Below are 22,689 nucleotides of genomic sequence, written 5' to 3' on the forward strand. Positions count from 1 at the left end.
GAATTATTCATGCCTACGGTTCAGCTGACCCCATCCCCCATCAAAGACTTGGGGCTGTTCCGGATTCACAGAGTGAAAGGAGTTGGATGCCTTTCAGGGCTATTTTTATAAACCCATGCTATTTTTGTTAGCTTTCTGTGATGAAGAAGCACATCAACCCCACAGCAGGGCATCTCTGTGCCGCTTAGGACTCTCCTCCCTGGGCTCATGGAAGCACCTTGATTCTAATGCCTCGAGTGTCCACTTTAGAGGCTGCCTAGAGTTCTACCACCATCTACATTTTGACAATTTTTCATTCTTTTAAAGTAACACACACCTTTTGAGAAATTCAAACTCCATAGAAGTGTATAAAGAAAAAGATACATTTTTCTCATTCTTCCCTCCAGAGAAAGGTATTATTCTTCCCTCGGAATCCCTGCTCCCCAAACCTACTCTTTAGGAGGAAGACGTTGTAAACAGCTTGGTGCATAAACCCCCAGACGTTTGATATTGTAAGTACAAACACACACACACACACACACACACACACACACGTTGTTTATATTGTTTTGTAACATATTCTGCTTCTACTTTTTTCATTAATTTATTCAACATGTTTCCGTGATTGTGCATATACATTTTCCAAAAATTCTAAGAATATCTTTAAAAAATTGTATGGTATTATAGGTATTATAAAGCACAGAAAACATGGTGAGGTCATGGTGAGTGAGCTGAGCTGAATGGGAGCAAAAGACCAATATCAGGGATATTGGTCCATTACGAGGAAGAAGAGCTAGGAAGAATATAGGCTGATATAATTTTCAGTTTCATTTACTCAATCAAATTAAAGTCACATGTGTAATGCTCTCCAAACATTGATAGGTGTTTACTTTTGGTGGTAAAATGGAAAGAGGCAGATTTAGGCCTAGCGTTACTTAACCATGTCACTCAACTCTCCTGAGTTTTCCTTTCCTCACTCAAAAATGACCAGATTAGCGTCAATGATATCTATGGTTCTTTCCATTTCTGATTAGCACTTTAATTTCCTGGAAAAAAACCTCAAGAATTTAGTTAGATATAAAGTAGTCTTTGTTCCAAGGTTCTGGGTTGTTTTTGTCCATTTTCCAAAAGCAGTTCACTAGGCTGATTACACAGGTCACATTACCTTACCATTTTAAAAAGCTTGTAATAATACCGACATTCTGTTTTACAGTTTATAAAGAGTTTTCACACACCTTACCATATCTGATTTTCACAGTTATTCAGTGACATAGATTGAGCAGATAGGACTTTAATCCACAGTTTATAGACTAAGAGTTAAATTCAGAGAGGACTTGCAGAAATCCGATTCCTACCTACGTTGTTTGTAGCATTGGTGGCTGAAGAGTCATACAATCTGGATAGAGTCATTATCTTGCTCCCATTTGAGAATTTTATGTGTGGCATGTTTGTAATAATAATGAATGAATATTATTTGATACTCGTAATACGGGGAAATAGGAGGTTTAAATTCGCTGAGGAGAATTTTACCACAGATGATCAGAAGGGATCTTTTGGAGCATCCCTAGAGGAAGACCTCTTTGACCCATTGGAACTTGTGTTCCTGCCCCAGACTCTCCAGTTCCAAAGACCCTTTGTAGTTCTCCTTGCTCTTTCAGGTCTCTCAGGGCTTTTTACTTTGCATTTCTTTGTCCTGGAATGTGCTTCCTCCCGTCTTTCTGTCAAACTTCTACTTGTCTTTCAAGCTCAAGGGTTATTACTCTGTGAATTATTTGCTCAGCATTTTCTGCAGACATAAGTTCTCCAATCTCTCTCCACTGCAACCTTTACAATCTCCATAATAGCAACCATCTCCCTTCTGTCTAACTTTAACTACAGGCTTCTTAAAGGTAAAACAAAATGCATGTTTTCATTTTTGTTTTCCTGGACATTATGGACTATGATGTGGGTACCAAAAATATGTCTTGAATGAGTCAATTAATTTTATGGAATATTATCCAGTTGGGATTTTAGCAAAATTTTAGTATTAATTTCTGTGTAATTTGTTGCAAGAACGTTCTCCTTTCCTTATTCATACTCAGTATTTTATTTTTAAAGATTTGATGCAATTACAAGCTTACACAAAAGTTGCAAGCACAGTACAAAGACCTTTCCCCTGCAAACCATTTGAGTGTAAGTTGCTGCTCTGATGCTCCATTATCTTGGAATACTTTACATGTATTTCCTACATTTTTTGACCACTTCCTTGTTTTTAGGCACAGCAAGAGATTCCAGGTTCATCTTGGTCTTGGTCCTGGCCTGCTCAGTCCTGGAATCAACCTTTTTTCTAAGGAGCTCTGATTCCCTACTAGTGGAGAATAGTTTTTAGAAGCCAAGCTCAGGGCCCTGGATATGCTTATTGCTATTAGGGCATCGCCATTTCCAGCCCCTCCTGGTGGACAGAGCTAGGGGTTATTTACAGCAATATCTATTTTCATTTGTTTATATGCTGAAAACCATGAGCTAACACTGGTATCTCCAACACCTAATCATGGGCTCATTCTAGTTTTCTCCCTCTTGATGTTTGCAACTCCCTTCTCTGACAGTGAGAAAACTGGCTACTATTATCTTTAATATATTTACTTATTTAATGGATCCCTTTACACATGACTAATCTTCTGTTTCTGATGCCATCTCCTTCCCTCCTGACTCCCTCCTTCTCCTCCTTGGGTCCTCCTTCTATAATTCTGAAATTCCAAATTTCAATATGGGAGATGGGTTTCCACACACACCCAAGCCATTCTCAGACACCAGCTGGGTGTCCTACAATTCAACTCAGTGCTAACACTATCTACCTGGAGATAGTGTCAGAGCTCACAGTTTAAGGGCTCATTCCTAAAAGACGGTCCCCCCACCCATGTCAGTCACAAAGTCCAGGTTGCCACCCGTGCTTCTCATCAACTGGCTATAGATCTGAGATTCCAATGACTCACAGAACTCAAGAGAAATGTTTTACTTACTCCATCCCCAGTTTATTATAAAAAATAACTCAGGAATAGCCAGATGGAAGAGATGCAAGGGGTAAGGTTTGGGGAAAGGGGGCGGAGCTTCTTTCCTCTCTGAACACACCACTCTCCATGAATCTCCACATGTTCACCAACCTGTACTCTCTCCCAACCCAGTCCTTTTGGGTTTTTATGAAGGCTTCATTACAGAGGCATGATTGATTAAACCATTGACTATTAGTGGTTGATTCAACCTCCAGCTGCTCTCCTCTCCCCAGAGGTCAAGAGGGTGGGATTGAAAGTTCTAAACTTCTTATCACATGGTTGGTTTCCTTGGCAACCAGCCCCATCCTTAGGTGGCCGGTCCAAAAGTCACCTTTAACACTTGCATCACTTAGGAAATTCCAAGGGTTTTAGGAGCTCTGTGCCAGAAACAGAGATGAAGACCAAATATCTTTTTCTTATTATAAATCACACTAGCACACACCCCATGTCAGGCTGCCCTCCTCACTGCACAGACCCTGGTACCTCGTGTTGCTGCTTGGCAGAGTCTGCCACCTCACTCTGTCCATCTCGGACATTCTGTGCAGGGCCACCGTCAAACACCGTGGCCCTCCTCACCCATCCAGCCTCTGACTTCGCAATCGGCTGCTTCTCTTTCTCTCCTCTGACCCAAGGATGCCCTCCAGTCCTTGCTCTGACTCTTGACACCCCACATCAGGGCACTGCTTTGTGTAGATGCCCTCCTTTCCAGCTTGGGCTCTGACAAACTGTACCGGGAAGGAAGCTTCACTCATCATACTTGGGTGCTGACATTCTGTGCTAGGGTGCATGAATACACTCTTACCTCATTAGGGATGCATCCTCTGATTTCCAAAGTTTCCTCCCCCAATCTTGACACCTTCGTCACCCTGCTTGGGCTCTAACTGCCCACGCTAAATTTCCCTCCCACTTGGATACCCTTCTTCCCTTGTTCAGGTTCCAACACCCTTCTTTGGGCCACTGTGACTGCCCACCACACAGATACTATTTATTATGCTATGCTCCCCCCTGATGGCTTTAGGACTGGGAGAGAGAGAAAGAGAAAGGAAGGGGAAGAAAGGAAAAGACATACCATTTCCTAGGTTAACTTTTTAGTCCTTCCAGAGGAAAATGAATGCATGGAAAAGTTTAAAAGTGGCCAATTTGCTCCTTATTTGCAATAGTACAAAAAGATTTGGACTTAGAAAAATTTGAAGAGATTAGAAAAATAAGATTTGATGTTAAATGCCCTTTCCACTGGAGAATTGAACTTTTATTTATCTTCTAGGTGTTTCATGTTTTGTTCTGATAGATGACTTCTAAATTAGACATTTAGAAATGAAAAGGCTGGAATGAATATTTGTGCTTCTATCCCAATTTTTTTGTTTCATAGATGAGGGAATTGAGTCTTGGTTAGGTCAAATGACTTTCCCAGGTTTCCCAGGTGACATAGTCAGAAAGGAAAAGGACATGTTTCTACATCCTGGCCAGTGTTCTTGGCACTCTCCCTTCATTATGATCATTTAAAATTAGTTGAACTTTAAGGCAAATTTCTGAGACAAATTAGTTTTTACATTACACCTTATGTTTTTAATTGGAAGTCCTTTTCTTCAGTAATGATACTGCTGGTAGAATGCTATATTTTTTTGGCCCTAAAACCTTGTCTAAGTAGTACTTTGGTGATTATATCTCACTAGAGTGGAAGAAATTAGCCTCACCAATTTGGTAGTTAGTAACTTGTAATTTTCTGAATACTCTCTTTTAATTGCATGCTTACATTATGTTAACTGTTTTTGGTAAAGATGCCAAGCAAGAAGATTATTATTTATTTTACTATTTATCATCTTGTGGGGTTGATGGACCGGCAAAATGTATATATATAGACACAAATAGCTGATAAATAAAATTTTATTTTGAAAATCCACAATATAAAATTTGTATTATTTGTATTATTTGAAACCCATTTACATTTGTGGAAAGTCCAACATCTTATCAATGTTGCAGTTCAACCTGGGAAAGAATAGCTTGTTGGGTGTAGGTGAACCATCTAGAGTGTTCATTGATTTCCAAGATCACCTTGAGTTGCTGGGGTCAAAGGAAAAATAGGCAACAAACTATATTTAAGGATCCAAGAAAAATCTTGAAGTGTCCCCATCAGTTGTGTAATTTAAGAGCTTAAGTGTGACATGAACTTATTTCTGGCCCTTGGGTGAAATATTTGCCATTTTTGCACCAATGTAATTCTGTAAATTAGTATCAACAAACACACAGATTTTATAGGTGGAAAGGACACACCATCAAGATCATTTTGTTGATCTCCCTCCAAGGCAGGAATCCTACATACCCCTGAGTTTGAATCACTTTCAATCATGGGGAAATCACTACCTCCCATAGAAGTTGTGCCTTACTTTCTGCAGAAACTTTCCTCTTGGTAACTTTGCCCTGTTACTGCTGCCTTCGGCCCTCTGTAGTTAGAACACAGTTAAACCCTCTCCATATGACAGCCCTGCAGTTATGGCCCCCTGGATGTTCATCCTTCTGGAATTTTCTCTCCCTGTCTCTTTCTTCCATCATCTAAGTTCCTCATGGGAAATGAGATTCTTTCCCCTGCCCTTTGTCTGGACTAAGTGCCTCTTTTTTTTTTTTTTTTTTTTTTAGCTGCAAAACGTTGGCATTTTTATTCAGACGTATAAAAACAAAACAAAAAAACTTCAGGGTTAACAACAGATACCCCCAGTTTCCCATCCATGGGGACGGAGGTCTGAAGCTGGGTCCTCTTTCTATGCCAACTGGAAGCTTCCCACTACTGGATGAGAATAGCTCCTAAAAGTGGCTCTTGGGACCACTGTGAATCCGTGCCTTGGGTGGAGATCATATACAGCACATGTAGGTTAATGGTTTACATAGAGGTGCCCAGTTATTTTTCCTTCTGACCACCCCCTACTTCCACCTCCTGAGATAAGAAGTCTGGGTGTAGGAGAAGGCTGTAGTTGCTGGAGTTAGACTTGATTCAGTGCAAAAACAAGAAGACAATGCCCCTTCAAGTGCTCTGACTTATATCAGTTTTCCTTGATACTTTACAGTAAGAACACATGCATTAAGTGTCCCTTTTAAAATGTGCTATTTTAGGAGGCTCTGCACTCTCCCCCATGACAGACAAGAACAACGCTTTGAGTTCCTCTTACTGTCCTTAGCCATGTAACAGTGATTCGTGGTTTCACTTTATTTCTGGACAGTTGTAGCCACTAGACACAACCTTTGCCCTCAAACACCGCATTCACTTTGCACAAGCTTGTTGACCTCACACCTAAGTCAGCTTTTCTTGAACCCTCATCTGAACAAACAAACATTCATTCTGATCTGCGGATATCCCTTGCGGCGTCAGGAAGGGCCGGCTTGAGCAGTGCCGGCTCAGAGAGGTCGCCACCACCGCTACAGATTTGGTTTCCTTTTTCTCCTGATGTTAAGTAAGACAAAAAACCAATTCCTGCTAATCTCTTAGACAATGCAAAGGGTTCCAGACTCTATTTCAGGAAGTTGGTTTCAACAAGCTAACAAAGAGACCGCGGAGAACAGAAAGGAGGCTAGGAATACGGACCAGGAGGTGGCGTTCAGGTAACCGCCAGGGGGGCCGGCGGGGAGCCGGCTCTGCCGAGGGTGGGAGTGCGCCACGCCGGCCAGGAGGGAGGGCCAGCGGCTGTGCGCCCCGGCGTGGACGCGCGCGGGAGTTCAGGCTGGGGAATGTGTCACCACGTGCTGCAGGGAGGCGGGGACAGGGCCCTCTCCTCCAGTTATAAGTAAAGAGCGCAGGGCAGGATCTCGGAGTTTCACAGTGGACTTGCCTGGGATAGTGTTGAGAGAGAGAGAGAGAGAGAGAGGGACTGACTCACGTGGACATAAACAGACAGACGGAGAAACAGACGAGGTGAGAGCTTAGCAGGCTAGCTAACCTACTAGCTTGCCATTGCAGAGAAGAGATCTGGGAGAGGGAGGGTCCCGTTTAGACGCTCAAACCCCAGGACACCGGAGGGAAACCCCAGGACACTGGAGGGGCCATTTCCTGCAGCTTCCTGGGGGCTGCACGTCTCACCCCTTCTCAGTTTGCTGTGAGGGAATTAAGCAGAAAGAAAGAAGAGGAGGTGGGGTTCTTCAGCCCATGTGCTTTTAGTTCTTCCTAAGAAGTGGCGCGGTGTAGGGCTTTCTATCCGGAAGGAGCATGTGTCATCACACTGCACGCTAATCCTGGGACGTTTGCAAACCTGGCTCCGGGGCAGTTGGCCCCATGCCCGGCCGGGCGTTCGAGGGCGCCGGGCGTTCGAGGGCTCCGGCCTCGCAGTGCTCCCGGGGCCGGCCGGCGGTAGCCGGGTGGCCTTTATCTCTGTCCCCCTTTGTCCTCTTTATCTCAGGCTCTCCAGGAGGCCCGGGGGCCCGCTCTGTCTATCGCTCCCCACCCCCGGCGGCAGCGCCACTTCAATGCCCGGCAGGTCGCGGGCTGCTGCTCTTTCGAAGGCGGCGGAGGACCAGGGGCGCCCCGCGCCACCGCTGACTCGGACCGGCGCCGACGCCTGACCCGCGCCCTTGGGCACCGACGCGGGTGCGCCCGGCGCTTCCCTGTGCGCTCCAGTCCGTTTCGGGCCCGCGAGGGGCAGCCCCGGCCAGGATGGCCCCGGGCCGGGCGGTGGCTGGGCTCTTGCTCCTGGCGGCCGCCGGCCTCGGAGGGGAGGCGGCGGGGCCCGCGCTCGCCTTCAGCGAGGATGTGCTGAGCGTGTTCGGCGCGAACCTGAGCCTGTCGGCGGCGCAGCTCGGGCGCTTGTTGGAGCAGCTGGGAGCCGCCCCTCTGGAGGGCGACCCCGAGCCCGGGCAGCTGCACTTCAACCAGGTAGGGCGCGGGCCCGGCCGCCCTTCCCCGCCGGCGTGTCCGGAGACGTCCATTTGCCCAGGAACGCTGTTTAATGGGGAAAAGTGCCGGAGAAAGGATTTCGTTACGTTTCTCCAGGGTGAGGCGGGTCCTGCTTTTCACTAGACCTGGCTTTCTGGCCGGGGTTAAAGGGCTGGCGGTGACCAGGGAGCCAGAAATTGCAGTTTTATGCCCGATGAACTGAGTCCTCAGACGCTGGTGGTTATAAGATTTTATGCAAAAGTTTATGAAGTAGTTGAGAGCGAGAAGCATCTTAGGAGATGCGTTTTAGACAGGAATGGCGTACTGAAGTCTTCCCGGCAGAGAGAGTGGCTCACAGGCCACCCTCGTTAACAGTAGCTCGGTGGGTGACGACTGCTATCGAGACGTAATGTAGTTCTGTCTTTCCGGTGTACGTTACCTGAGGCATTTAGGGCCGAAGGGCCTACTGTATAGAGATAGGGAGGCCGAGGGGGGCCCTGAGACCAAGATCAAGCATCCAGTCGGTGGGTCGAACTGGGTTTAAAGCCACAGTTTTTAGTCATCTGTCAGGTCAAGGGTTTGATTCGAATGTTCATTCATTCATTCAAAAACAAACAAACAAACAAACCTATCTTAGGACATATTCACAGTATTATACAGGCATTTGGTAATTCCTAAAATTTAAGGGTCACCATGAGTTACCTAGGAGCAATTAAGACCATACCTGCTAGTAAACTTCAAAAAGGATGATATTATAGATTCTTCGTTTTTTCCGTCATCAATATTCTATGATTATTTCTTAAAATTGTGAAGTAAGCGAAGTGTGCTTTTGGCATCCTCCCCCAAACTTCTCTCTACTTTTAAAAACTCTGTTTACTCAGTGCTTTGATTTTTTTTCCCTTCTGCTCTGGTTCCAGTGACAACTGATGATGAATGGCAGTGTTCAGTATTTTCCGTATTGTTTGTCACTTCTGCGTGATGTTAGTTTGTGTTACAAAAAGTTTTTGTGGTCCAAGATGCTTGGGAAATGCTGCATACTATACTCCACTCTTGGAATTCTAGCATTTCCCGATGTATTTGACCGTAGATTACAGTTAGGGAAACTTTAATCAGATAAATTCCTTGCTAATAACATTATAGTTTGACATTCTTTTTGTTAGAAATATCTTACCTCATTTAAAACATGCAGTATTCAAGAAGTATAAGGTTCTGATGCCATGAGGGATCAAAGAAACCTCCCTTTGATCTAGAAGGGTTTTGTGGTCCTCTTACGCATGTTCTTTAGTAAACTATCTATAGATCCAGTTCTGGCATGGCATTACAGTTGGTTCAATGTCTAAGAAATGATACATTGGAAAAACTGAAATGACCCCATGTTATACTGATATTTTAGAAAATAAAGCAAACAACTTCCTAAGTATTTTCTGTCTAGTTGCAGTCTCTTCAAGTGGGGGAAACAGCTGACCTGACTAAAGCATTTCTAGGTAGGAGTAGGGGCGGTCATATGCTTGGAAAGAAGCTTGGGGACTTGACTTGCAGCTGCGTATCTGTAGCCCACACATTGTTTTGACTTAAATTGTCTCCTTATCTTGCAATGTCTGGAGGTGTTGATGAATTATAAAGGGACAAAAGACTGCTGAGCCACGCCTTGGCAAAGACACTGGAAAATATATCTAAATAATTTAGGAAAATTGCTTAAGTTTATTAGCAGTATGATTCCCAGTTTATGAGTAAGTAGGACACCTCAATAGGTAAATTATAAGTATGTTGACACCTTGTTTCTCATTCTTATGTTTGCATATTTAACTACCCTCATTATGGCCTCGGTGGGCATCAAAAAGAGATGCGAAGAAGCCCATAGTCACTTTGGAAATAAAGGGAAGCCATGGAAAATTTATCACTTAATCAGACCTAGCGAACATCTGTTGGATGTTCTAAAAAGTCCTAATGAAAACAACAATCATCAGTTAAATGATGTCGAATGAAATGCCATTCCAGAAGAATCTGTTAATGTGCTGACATTTATATCTGCTCCAGCAGGAAATCATCCAGTTTGGAGCAAAATTTAGGGCTGTTAATATCTCCATACCTTAAAGAATGCAATTTTAGTTTCCTTACCTGCAGCAAAGTAGAATAACAATATATGTGAAAAGCTTGATTTTCTGACTTTGAAGAAGGTTGAAAAGATAGAATTTATTTCTTTGGACCAGGGATTTATTGAATCTTCTATGAGATCTGTTTACAGATGACGTTGTTCCTTTGGATGAGGGCTTAGGTCAGCTTTTCCCATGTAATAGGACTACTGTACTAAAAATTTAGACAATTTTGGAAGGTCTTCTAATATTTTTTCAGTGTCCTTAAGTACTATTAAAAGAACTTGTTGCTTTGGGAGATCAAAGTGACCTGAGTTCAAGCTGGAAACAATAGAATAATTGAGTTTACTGTTTTGCTTCTTATGGTTTCCGAGGGTACAAAGAACAGGTAGAAGAAGCGACCCAGACAAGTGAGAGGAGGGAGCTCTTTTATCTAAATGGGTCGCTGGGGCCCATGACTGAGTGTAAGTCTGCTCTATCTCAGGGAGTTTCTAAAATACAAAGGGAAGCCCCAGCTGAGTGAATACCCTGGGTGATTAATTTAGGGGATTTAAGAATGGGCTCAGTGCCACTTTTTGTTTGTTCAGATGTTCCTTTCTCATTCTCCAAGTGGTCTTTTCTCTTCATTTCTCCTTCAGAACACCTCACCTCTAAATTATCACACCAAGCTGCAGGAAATGCCTCCATTTAAATAACTCAGTCTCCTGAGGAGGCTTAGTGGGGGTGATGGAGATGTGGGTGTGGGTGTGGCAGGTTGGCATGTGAGGCAACCTTTGTTTCCCACCATCACTCAACCTTAGACTTTTGCTTCTCTCTCCTAACTTTATTTTTTCATTTGATACGTTATCCTGCAGCGCATCTTCTTTTTTTCTTTCACAGGTTGCCTGAACCTTGTTTTGAAATCCCTTTCAATTCACCTTCAGTCTTCCTAAAGCAATACTTGGAGTATGCCTCTCTTCTTTCAGATCTCCTCCATGAACTGTCTCTTGGCTGGTGAAGTCTAAATCTGAAGCCTGGCATTTAAGGCTCTGCACCGCAGGGTTGACCCTGAGACGTTAACCTGCCTGCCCAGACCTAGCACTCACTAAATTAAATTATTCATTCTTCTATGAAATCACCTTATACTTATACTCAACCACTTTTTTACCTCATTATCTTCCTTGCACCCTTCCTGTTTCCAACTGCAATATCCTTCTTTTCCTTGAACTGCCCTATCAAAATCTTAAATTTTAAAAAACCCAGCTAAACTCCATAAAACCTTTCTGGGGCATCACAACCACCACTGATTTGCTGTCTTTTTGAATTCTTGAAATTTTTTATTATGCTAACGACACTTAGCTATTCATGTGTTCAACAAATATTTCAAATAACTACTATACTCTAATTAGAGTGGTCCCTTAAGAGTACAAATCTAATCATATTGCTCATTTTATTAAAACAATTAAATGCCTTCAAGTTAAACTTTAAACACTTTAATGTGGCTTAAGCCTTTTTATGATCTGCTTCCTGTATATTTCTCAAGCTTTATCCTTTGCTACTATTCCAGTCTTCATGGACTGCCAGTAGTTCCTGGTTCGCCATATACGTGTGCTTATGTTTTAGGTATCAGTTTAGACATTACTTCTTCCGAGAAGCCTTTCTTAGCTTGCTCAGGGGTTTAGTAGGAGCCCCCTTTTATGTGACCCTATATTAATTGGTGCCTATGAAATCATAACATATTATATATTGCAATTATAATATGGACATAATTTTATACATATTATAAATTTCTGTTTATATGGCTTCTCCTCGACCCCAACACACACACCCATACGATTTTGAACAGATTGAAGGGACTGATCTGACTCATCTCTCTAGGGGCTAGTGTAGTGCCTGGTACATAACATGTATTCATTATATATATTTTTGAATGAATGAGTGAAGATGGTTTAATATGAGTAAGGCAATTTGAGCCCTCACATGACTTTACAGTTAATAGGTAGACGTATCACATGTGCACACGTAACTGTAATGCACGATAGAACGATATGTCTGATTAAAGAATTTCAGAAAAAGTGGAATGGGATCAGACTTGTGTTTTTGGAAAATTCATCTGCTTGAGAGTATGGAATGTGTCGGAGTGGGTCGAGACAGGAGCTAAGGAGGAAACTGCAGTGGTTTGTAGGAGATGTAATGATTGCTTGATCCTGGAGGCCGTCAGGAGGTACATAAAGGCTCTGCCTTCTTCTGGAAGAGCAGCCGTGACTGAAGAGTAGGCAAAAGCCCCAAAGGTAGATATTTTCTACTTCAAGTCTTTTGCCTGTAGCAGTCATTTAGCTATTGTTAGATCTTTCCTTTCATTAGTTTATGGCCCAAGGATGCCAGAGGGAGAGGCAGTGAGGTAACCTTTGGCTTATTTCAGTGGATGGCCAGGCTAGCGGTCTGTAGCAAACAGAAGGGGTGTATGTGTGTGGTCATTACATACATGTTGTATGCATAGCTTGTTGTTGCTTAGTGTACTTTTTCTTGGGATGGGGGTAACGGTGCATTAGATGAGGGAGGTTCTGGGAAGCACTGATCATGGATGGAGGGGAGAAAGAGCATCTCTCTCCCTCTTTTTTGTTTTTTTCCTTTATATTCTGAGAAATGGGGGGGTAAATCTTCTAGGAATGCCTTCCAACTTGCTTGTTCAGGTAAGAAACTGGCAGGAAGGGCCGGACCGAAGGGCCAGGTTGTGCTTAGGTCTCTGGTGGCTTTTCCTTCAAGACAATGGACCTATTTTGATATATTATATCACTCTCATTTAAGTTGACTGTGTACAGTGTGATCATTGTTTCCAAAAGGTTTTAGGAAAATGAGAGACACTCGTAATTCATTTGACTGTGATGTCAAGAGCTTAGTTTGCTTTCGTGCCAGGGATGATTGGGATCCATATGAGAAAATACCCTTCATTATTTCTATCTCTGACTCCCAAACTTGCATCTTTACCCACTACCCTAGGAGTCACATAGACCCTTTTGTACATAACATAAATAATTATATCTAGGATTTATTGGTTTTTTCCTGTGCGACATAACTCTTAACCACTTTATGTGTATTAACGCCTTTCAAAATCACAACAATCCTGTGATACAGATACCATTATTAACTTAATTTTACACATGAGAAATATGTGGTGCTGAGAGATTAAGTACTTGACCAAAATCACACAGCAAGTGGTAGAACCTCAGGCAATCCTAAATCCTATAGTGGATTTTTTGAATTATAGTTTAGAAAATCATACTCTCCCTAGCCAGGGCAACTGTTAATCTCAGATTTTGATCTATGGGTAGAAGTTACAAATCATCAATCGCTTATGTAGCTCCTTTGCTTAGTCATGTTAAGGGAACAGTATTAAGACTACAGAAACTATAATGATGATGACAGGTCCTTGTCCTCAGAGAGCTTATAATCTAATTAAGAAATAAGGTGGAAACTTGTGAAAAGTATGCAAGGCAAAACTACAGTAGTTAAGTAATCACTGAAAGAAATATTACGAGACGTATCACTAGGCTGTGTGAGATTAATTGCCAAACAAATACTTTTGGGAACCATGTTCTGTGGGAGCCTTCTGGGAAACACCTTGTGGAGGAGTTACAAGTCAGTCAATTCTCCTCTTGGAGGATTTTGCTTGTTTGTTTTGGTTTTTAAAATCCTTACTGGATGAACATCTGCTTGTGCCAGATGTGTCTGTGCTATTAATCACAGGATGGATTTTCTTGTGGGTTACATGAATTCTCTTTTATAGAATGAAAGTTTCTTTCATTCTTTCTTATATAATGAATTTTTCTTGGAGAAAATATTTTGGCAACAATAGTTTTCCTAATTCTGAGTTTCAAAAGTTTTCCTGGAGAAAGGCATATTAATCAGCTTCTTCTTTCTTCTATGGATAGACTGCAGATAAGGGGAGAAACATCCATGTCTAGTGTTAAATTTTTCAGTCCTGTTCTCACTTTTACTCTAGAAGAATTCTGCCAATGAATTCACTCTCTCTTCAGGCAGTTTAGAATGTAAGTCCTCCTTTTTAAAAAAAAAAAATTGTGCCATCTTCTCTCTGGCAGATAATCCTTTTTTTTTTTTTTTTTACATGTTAATTATCTTTTTCTTTTTTAACTGACGTATAGTTGATGTGCAATATTATATAAGTTACAGGTGTACAATACAGTGATTCACAACTTTTAAAGATTATACTCCATTTATAGTTATTATAAAATATTGGCTGTATTTCCTGTGTTGTACAATACATCCTTGTAGCTTATTTTATACATAATAGTTTGTTCCTCTTAATCCTGTTAAGTCCTCCTTTTTCATGCCTGTGAAGCAGCTGCATTGCTGACTGCACAACACTGGAGAAAGAGGACTGTACATCGGTGCTAGGGAATGAGTTGAAGCAATGAGGGAAGAGTAGGTGAGCAGAGTACTTTAACAGAATTACTAACCCTAACAGAGGTACTAACTCTAACAGAATTACTAACCCTAACAGAGGTACTAACTCTAACAGAATTACTAACCCTAACAGAGGTACTAACTCTAACAGAATTACTAACCCTAATGGAGGTACTAACTCTAACAGAATTACTAACCCTAACGGAGGTACTAACTCTAACAGAATTACTAACCCTAACGGAGGTACTAACTCTAACAGAATTACTAACTCTTAGAATCTCATTGCTGCTAGATGGGAGTTTGAGCTCCCACACAGTTACCAGGAGAGGGAGTGGTAAACTTTTTCCCTTAATTGAGATAGATCTTTATTTCTCTCTAGAGATATTCAAAGTAGAGTAGCTGGGTGGGAGATTTTCAGCTTCTGTGCTTTCCATGGTTCACACCATCTTTCTGTTTCCAGGTGATGCCCACATTGGGAGATGTTGATGGTCAGGGACTTCATTTCCCAGTCATAAAAACCCATTGCTTCTCAACTATGACTGCAGTTTAAGAGTTTTTTCTTTAAAATCAATATACATTTGAATCCTCTATGTTAAATTTCTTTTGGTGGTAGTAGGGGTCGGGGGAGAAAAATATGAATATAAACAGGCATGGAAAACAGGCCTGAAGTTGAGAAGGATTGGCATTCCTCAGGGAAAAGAAAAGCAACCCCATAACGAGGGTAGCCTCATGTGATTGGTAACAAGAGTTTGCCAGTTACTTGGATTCAGAGTGGCATGTCCTCAAGGGACTGTCCATATTACTAAGTGCACACAGTTAATATTAGGATCATTTACAATGCAATTTATTAAAAAAAAAAGAACGTTACTAAACTCTAGACAACCTAAGAAACTTGTAGTTTTCAGAGAATGTTCCCATTTCCAACTTCAGATGATGGTAGGATTCCTGTTTGTAATTGAAACTAATTAATTTATTCTCAAACTATTCCCAGTTGTCTGTTTCAGGAGCCAAATGGGTTTGCCGAGTCTTGAGGTTTATTTTATAAAGAAATGAAACTATCACTGAATTACCTTTGTGATGATGAGATGTGGGAACATAGAAAATCTTCAGAATGGAGCCTTGTTTAATTTGGTTTCTGTCTCCTTCCAAAGGTCCTCTGTTGTTTTTCTTGGCCTGAAGCTTAAGGAGAACAAAAACAAAAATCTGTGAATCTAGATCAAAGGTGTTAACCTGAAAAGTAGTATTATGCCTTTGAAGTCCAAATATTTAATACCTTGACTTTTTTTATACTTAACTAAATAGTTAGAGAAATAAAAAAACCAAGTGAGCATTGATAAGGCCTCTAAGGCTTTAGTTCTGTTTTAGTTCTATTTTTGAACGTATTCAAAAATAATACACTTGTCATCGGTATATTCAATGGGCTTCTTGGGTCTCTAATTGTGGTAGGAATACAACATAATGGTTAACAACTTGTCCTTGGGGTTTAAACAGACATGGGCTGAAATTCTAATCACTTATTAGCTGGGAATCACAGGCAAATGACTTAACCTCTTTAATACTCAGTTTTCACATCTGTGAATTGAGAAAATGAACCTTACTCATAGGATGGTTGTGAACAAAAATATAAGAGCAATAATAATAATTACTGAGTATCGCTGTATCTTAGGCACTTCTATATTTACTACTATGTGTATTACATGTAGTAACTCAAACAAATAATCTATTTTTTCCCATTACCTGTATTACTTAAAAAAATAAATAACAAAAAAGACAATGCATGTAAAATACTTAGCATCATGCCTGGCTCAAATTATATGCTCAATGCATAGTTATTATATTATAATACTGTATTAGTTGATATAGCTTAACAGTAGCTTAACTACCCTTAACAAAATTGTCTTTCACTGGAGGCCTGAGCACCTTGGGGTCACTCAACTTAGAGGAAAGCAGGGCTATAAAAAGACAGCAAGGATTAATGAAATAAAAAGTTCGGTGAGAAATACATCAGTCCAGTGACTTTGGTTTCAGTGTTAGTTTCAGTGGTGACTCTCATCTTGAGAAAGGCTTTTACCATTTGCCTCTTCTTCCCTTTCATCAAACACTAGTAATAAACTCCTGAAAAATGTAAACTCCTGAAAATGTAAACCTTAGGTCCTCCCAGAGGACTTCTGAGGCTATATTTAGGAGTTGGCTTTGTTTTATTATTTTTGTCCAAATTTTACATCAATACTGAAATGTGAATGATTGGAAATCCATATTATACTTGTAGAAATTGATGTAATTGTGCTTTTAAATTTAGATTTACCTCAGGACCTCTGTATGGGTTTTGCAAGCCAAAAGAATCCAGGGTCCTCCACCTTCAGCTGACCTTATTAGTTGGGAAGCAGGTAAGAGAACAGGCGCCACTTTGGTCTGACTATGATAAGTCAGGGATGTGTCTCTTCAGGGACAGGGAAAGAGAAGTTAGTCCAAACTTCAAACGAGAGGTAAAATCAGTAAGACGATTCTGAGTTGGGTAACAGATCCTGCTTTCAATGAATATTGAACACATGTGCTAGAAAACACATGGACCCTTCTGTTAAGGGATGCACCCTACTGATGATACCAGGTACTTGAGTTTGAATATCAAATCATGATGCTCTGCAGTTTTCTTTAGGAGCAGGGATCTCAGAATTCATGTACATTCTTTGGTTACTTTACCTACACATCTTTTGAGAAAGTCTAGACACTGGCTCTGTCCCTAATCTTGGGATGAATGCCATTTAAGTAAATGTTCAGGTAGGACCTTCATTCCAGCAGAGGGAGCAGGTCCTACCCTAATAGTAGCGATAGGTAACATTTATGGAGTACTTATCGTGTGCCAGGCATTGTGCTCAGTACCTTCTTATATACCATCCCATTAAGCCTCTTACTCTCACAGGGTAAGTACTCTAGGTATTCCCATGAGGAAACCCAGTCTCAGCGAGGTTGGATACCTCCCTCAGAGTCATAGCTCGGAAGTGGCGGAGTGAGAATTCCAGTCCAGAGTGACTAGACTTCAAAGCCCACGCTCTCTCTCCACTGTTGCTCCACATATACTGAAGAATATCATCCCACGGAGGGGCTGGTTCATTTTCCGAAAATCTTAGCGCCTCATATGTCATCCAAGTGCCTCGGTGTCAAAGTAGAACTGATGCTAGTTTCTTGAAGCCACTGGGGACAGTACAATCATTTAAAGCAGGAAGGTATTTTCTGCTGAGATTTCTTTTGTTTCAGTAAAACAAGAAAAAAAAATTATTATTACTATTCTTCCTGCTGGAGCTCTCTCCGCAATAGTCAGGTCTAGCTCTAAAACAAGATTATTAATTCCTTCGCAAGCTGTTTTTCAACCTTGCAATGTTATTTCCTGATCATTGACATTTGATACTCCAAACAGTGTTGTGAGAGAATTGGGACATAGCAGTTTCCCCAGAAACTGAGGCCCAAAGAAGTCTTTGGCAGAAGTCACCAAGTGCCCAAATTTGACTGGGAGAACAGAGGTGCCAATACTGAATCCTCAGTTCTTCTCCATTGTGCTGGTTTTAGGCAGGTGCTGCCTTAGCGTGGCCCCTGTGCTATGAATCCCCTGAATATCCCATGGTCTTCGTGCCTTACTTTCTTTATATAACTGGGTGGTGGACACGTATGAAGTCTATTCCATTTTCTCACCTTCCAGACACTCCTCAGCACATTGCGGTATGGCTCTGTCCCCAATACTTCCTTCAAATTGCTCTATAGGACGTCACCCAGACCTTCTTATTGCTAAATACAATGAGAGATTCTCAGGCTTTACCTCTATCTTAATTTTGACAGTGTTGAACACATCCTACTTGAAACACATCCTCTCCTTGCCCACAGCTGTGTCTGCCTTGGTTTGGTTTTCTTACCTCTCTGGCTGCTGCTTTTCAATTTCAGTGTCTTTTGCTCATCCTTTAAATATCGGTGTTCCTTGGGGTTCTATCCTAAGCACTCTTCCTTTTGATTTTGCACACTCTGTCTGTGCAACCTCAGTCGCTCCTCTGGCTGCAGTTATCACCTGTCTGTGGGTGCTTTCTGCTTAGGTTGGCTTGGTTCACATTTCTCTCCTGAGGTTCAGCCATGCACATCCTGGTTGCCGATTGATGTCTAAGTCTCTCCCCTCCCCAACTCAGCAGGTCTAAACCTGTCCCAAATGGAACTCATCAACTCCATCCTTTCTCCATCAACACCTTCTGGTACAGTAAGTCCCCTACATACGAATGAGTACTGTTCCAGGAGCACGTTTGTAAATCCAATTTGTTCGTAAGTCCAACAATGTTAGCCTAGGTACCCAAGTAACACAATCGGCTATATAGTACGGTACTGTAATAGGTTTATAATACTTTTCATACAAATAATACATAAAAAAACCAACAAACACAAAAAATAAAGAAAACATTTTTAATCTTACAGTACCTTGAAAAATACGGTAGTACAGTACAACAGCTGGCATCAGGGGCTGGCATCGAGTGAACAGGCAAGAAGAGTTACTGACTGGAGGAGGGAGAGGAGGTGGGAGATGGTAGAGCTGAAGGACCGTCAGCAATAGGAGATGCAAGGCAAGCTGCAATTTCACTCACGCCTGCCACTGAGGCCACAGGTTCTGGTTCCTTGCTGGATTCAATTCTATCTACCCTCTTGAAAAAGCGATCCAGTGATGTCTGGATAGTAGCTCTTTTTTTCTCATCATTGATGACATGGTAGCACTGGATTGCATTTTGAACAGCTGCTGCAACCTTCGTGCACCGTTCTAAGTTTGGGTCCTGTGCCTTAAAAACTAACAGTGCCTCCTCAAATAAAGAAAATGCCCTTGCCATTTCCCGCGTTGTGAATCTCTTTGGTTCTTCAGTTACTTCTTCTTCCTCTCATCTCTCTTTGTCCTTTCTCGGGGCCTCCAATTCCGTCAGGTCTTCATTAGTAAGCTCCTCTTGTTGCACAGCAGGGAGTTCAGTGTTATTAGAATGAGCAACATCTACCATCTTTTAGCCTCGCTCCACTCTCTCAATTATTTTCACTTTTGTTTCCATCGTCATCGCTTGGCGCTTCTTAGCAGTACCGGCTACATCACTGCTGCTTTTATGCTTGCTTCTGGACATCCTGGGCTTGAAATAAGGATACTGTACTACTGTACTCTATACAGTACTGTACAGTAAAGTACACAAAAGCACAACCACTTGTAGAGGATGCACACACATGACAATGTACGCCAGACACGTGAACTAACTTATGTGATTGGACATGCGAATGCACTTTCACATCTTTGAAAGTTCGCAACTTGAAGGTTCGTATGTAGAGGACTTACTGTAATCCTGTCTTGTCAGTCTCAGTGGTCAGTGTCAACATCCACTCCGCTGACTAAGCTGAAAAACTGGATGTTATTCTTGAGTCCTCTCTCTCTCTACTTCCCATGTCAAACGCGCATAAGTCGTGTCACAATAGCTTAAATTACTGCTTACTTAATATCTCTAAATTCCAGTGTTCTCTTTAGTGTAGGGGGGATAATTTTATCTACTTTATGGGACTGTTGTGAGATTTAATTAGATACAGATCTTGCATTCTGTTTGTGCCTGGCGTAATGCTGCCCACGGCATTCCATGCTGCCCCATGTCCTATCTTTCACATTGCTGCCAGATTTATATCCCAAGTACGAGAATCTGATCATTTCACCATCTTCAAATGGCTTCTAATTACTGTTAGAATAAAATCTAAACTTCTTGCCTGGTATTTAAGACCCTGCAGTGCCTACCCTTACCCCCCATATTTCTCCAACTTTATTTCTCCTTTTTTCTTCACATCTCATCTTAGATGTTGTTTTCTCCAGGAATCCTTGGACAATCCCATTACATTAGGGTAGATTAGTTATTCTGTCTTCTTCAACATTCATGGATCCTACCCTAGCACTTACCGGGCCATACTATAATTACTTTTTTAAAAAATCTGAACCCTGTACTAGTCTGTGATATCTATTGTGAGGTTAGGGACTGGGTTTATCTCAGTCACCTTCTTTATTCCTGTACTAGCATAGTGTCTAGCATATAGTAGGTATTCAGGAAATATTTGTTAAATGAATGAATAACTTCAAACTTTCACAATAAATTTTACACCAATATAACTTTTAAAATTATATCAGTCAACCTAGATGTCTCATTTAGTTCAAAGTAAGCCAGCAATCCATTTATTTGATGCAGACACACTAATAAAAAAATAGTAGAAAAGAAATAGTATGTTAAAATTGAACCTGTGTGTCATATCAGTAGAAGGAAATAATTAAGTTTTTATTCCTTCTAATTTCTGAAATTTTTAGAGTTCTTTGGTCATAATTTAGACTCAGATTTTCTCCATAGCCCATAGCTGTAATTTTTATGGCAACTTGGAAACATTGGTGTCAGTATTAGTTTATTTGTAGTATCAGGGCTCTACTGAGTTGATGCCGGGTAAGTTTTATAGAATGAGCAAGGCAACTTGTGACTAGAAAATTTGATTCTTCAGAGTTCCTAGTAAATAAGTCTCAGGTTATCAATTTGTATTTCTCAGAATTATATTCAGACACTATATGCTAGTTTCTAATCTTCTTTCATTCCCTGCCCTTTCCTTAATCTATCACGTTAGTGATTGTTATAAGTTGAGTGACTTACATGTCTGAAGCTTTGCTAGGAGTTGAGGAAGATATGAAATAATACATCCACGGAGGGAGGGGCAAGATGGCGGAAGAGTAAGACGCGGAGATCACCTTCCTCCCCACAGATACATGAGAAATACATCTACACGTGGAACTGCTCCTACAGAACACCCACTGAACGCTGGCAGAAGACGTCAGACCTCCCAAAAGGCAAGAAAATCCCCACGTACTTGGGTAGGGCAAAAGAAAAAAGAAATAACAGAGACAAAAGAATAGGGACGGGACCTGCACCAGTGGGAGGGAGCTGTGAAGGAGGAAAGGTTTCCACACACTAGGAAGCCCCTTCGTGGGCAGAGACTGCGGGTAGCAGAGGGGGGAAGCTTCGGAGCCACGGAGGAGAGCGCAGCCACATTGGTGCGGAGGGCAAAGCGGAGATTCCCGCACAGAGGAGCGGTGCCGACCAGCACTCACCAGCCCGAGAGGCTTGTCTGCTCAGCCGCCGGGGCGGGCGGGGCCTGGGAGCTGGGGCTCGGGCTTCGGTGCTAGCCGGGAGGGAGTCCGGGAAAAAGACTGCGGCTGCCAAAGAGGCAAGAGAATTTTTCTTGCCTCTTTGTTTCGCGGCGCGCAAGGAGAGGGGATTCAGAGCGCCGCCTAAACGAGCTCCAGAGACGGGCGCGAGCCACGGCTATCAGCGCGGATCCCACAGCAACAGGGACGCAGAGGGAAAAACGGAGAGATTCCCACACAGAGGCTCGGCGCCGAGCAGCACTCACCAGCCCGAGAGGCTTGTCTGCTCACCCGCCGGGGCGGGCGGGGGCTGGGAGCTGAGGCGCGGGCTTCGGTCGGATCCCAGGGAGAGGACTGGGGTTGGCTGCGTGAACACAGCCTGAAGGGTCTAGCGCACCACAACTAGCCGGGAGGCTGCACGAGAAAAAGTCTGCAGCTGCCGAAGAGGCAGGAGACTTTTTCTTGCCTCTTTGTTTCGCGGCGTGCGGGGAGGGGGGATTCAGAGCGCCACTTAGACGAACTCCAGAGACGGGCGCGAGCCGCGGCTATCAGCGCGGACCCCAGAGACGGGCATGAGACGCTAAGGCTGCTGCTGCCGCCACCAAACAGCCTGTGGGCGAGCACAGGTCATTCTCCACACCGCCCCTCCCGGGAGCCTGTGCAGCCCGCCACGGCCAGGCTCCCGTAATCCGGGGACAACTTCCCCGGGAGAGCGCACGGCGTGCCTCAGGCTGCTGCAACGTCACGCCGGGCTTCTGCCGCCGCAGGCTCGCCCCGCCTCCTCCGTACCGCTCCCTCCATCCGGCCTGACTGAGCCAGAGCCCCCGAATCAGCTGCTCCTTTAACCCCGTTCTGTCTGGGCGGGGAACAGACGCCCTCAGGGGACCTACATGCAGAGGCGGGTCCAAATCCAAAGCTGAAGCCCGGGAGCTGTACGAACAAAGAAGAGAAAGGGAAATCTCTCCCAGCAGCCTCAGAAGCAGCGGATTAAAGCTCCACAAACAACTTGATGTGCCTGCATCTGTTGAATACCTGAATAGACAACGAATCATCCCAAATTTAGGAGGTGGACTTTGGGAGCAGGATATATTAACTTTTCCCCTTTTCCTTTTTTTTGTGAGTGTAGATGTGTATGCTTCTGGGTGAGATTTTGTCTGTATAGCTTTG

The 22,689-nt window shown here is 42.7% G+C and overlaps 1 protein-coding gene across 1 annotated transcript in view; it reads left to right on the forward strand.

The window, feature by feature from the left end:
• Positions 1 to 6,818: 6,818 nt before the first annotated feature.
• Positions 6,819 to 22,689, forward strand: part of SLC39A8 (solute carrier family 39 member 8) — a 77,536-nt gene continuing 61,665 nt past the window's right edge. The window contains exons 1-2 of the mRNA XM_061191669.1: positions 6,819 to 6,909; positions 7,391 to 7,863. Of these exons, the coding sequence (XP_061047652.1) occupies positions 7,645 to 7,863 (219 nt within the window). The 5' untranslated portion in view covers positions 6,819 to 6,909; positions 7,391 to 7,644. The remainder of the gene's footprint in view (positions 6,910 to 7,390; positions 7,864 to 22,689) is intronic.

The sequence above is a fragment of the Eubalaena glacialis genome, chromosome 5 (genome assembly GCF_028564815.1).
Source record: "Eubalaena glacialis isolate mEubGla1 chromosome 5, mEubGla1.1.hap2.+ XY, whole genome shotgun sequence".
Classification (NCBI taxonomy): domain Eukaryota; kingdom Metazoa; phylum Chordata; class Mammalia; order Artiodactyla; family Balaenidae; genus Eubalaena; species Eubalaena glacialis.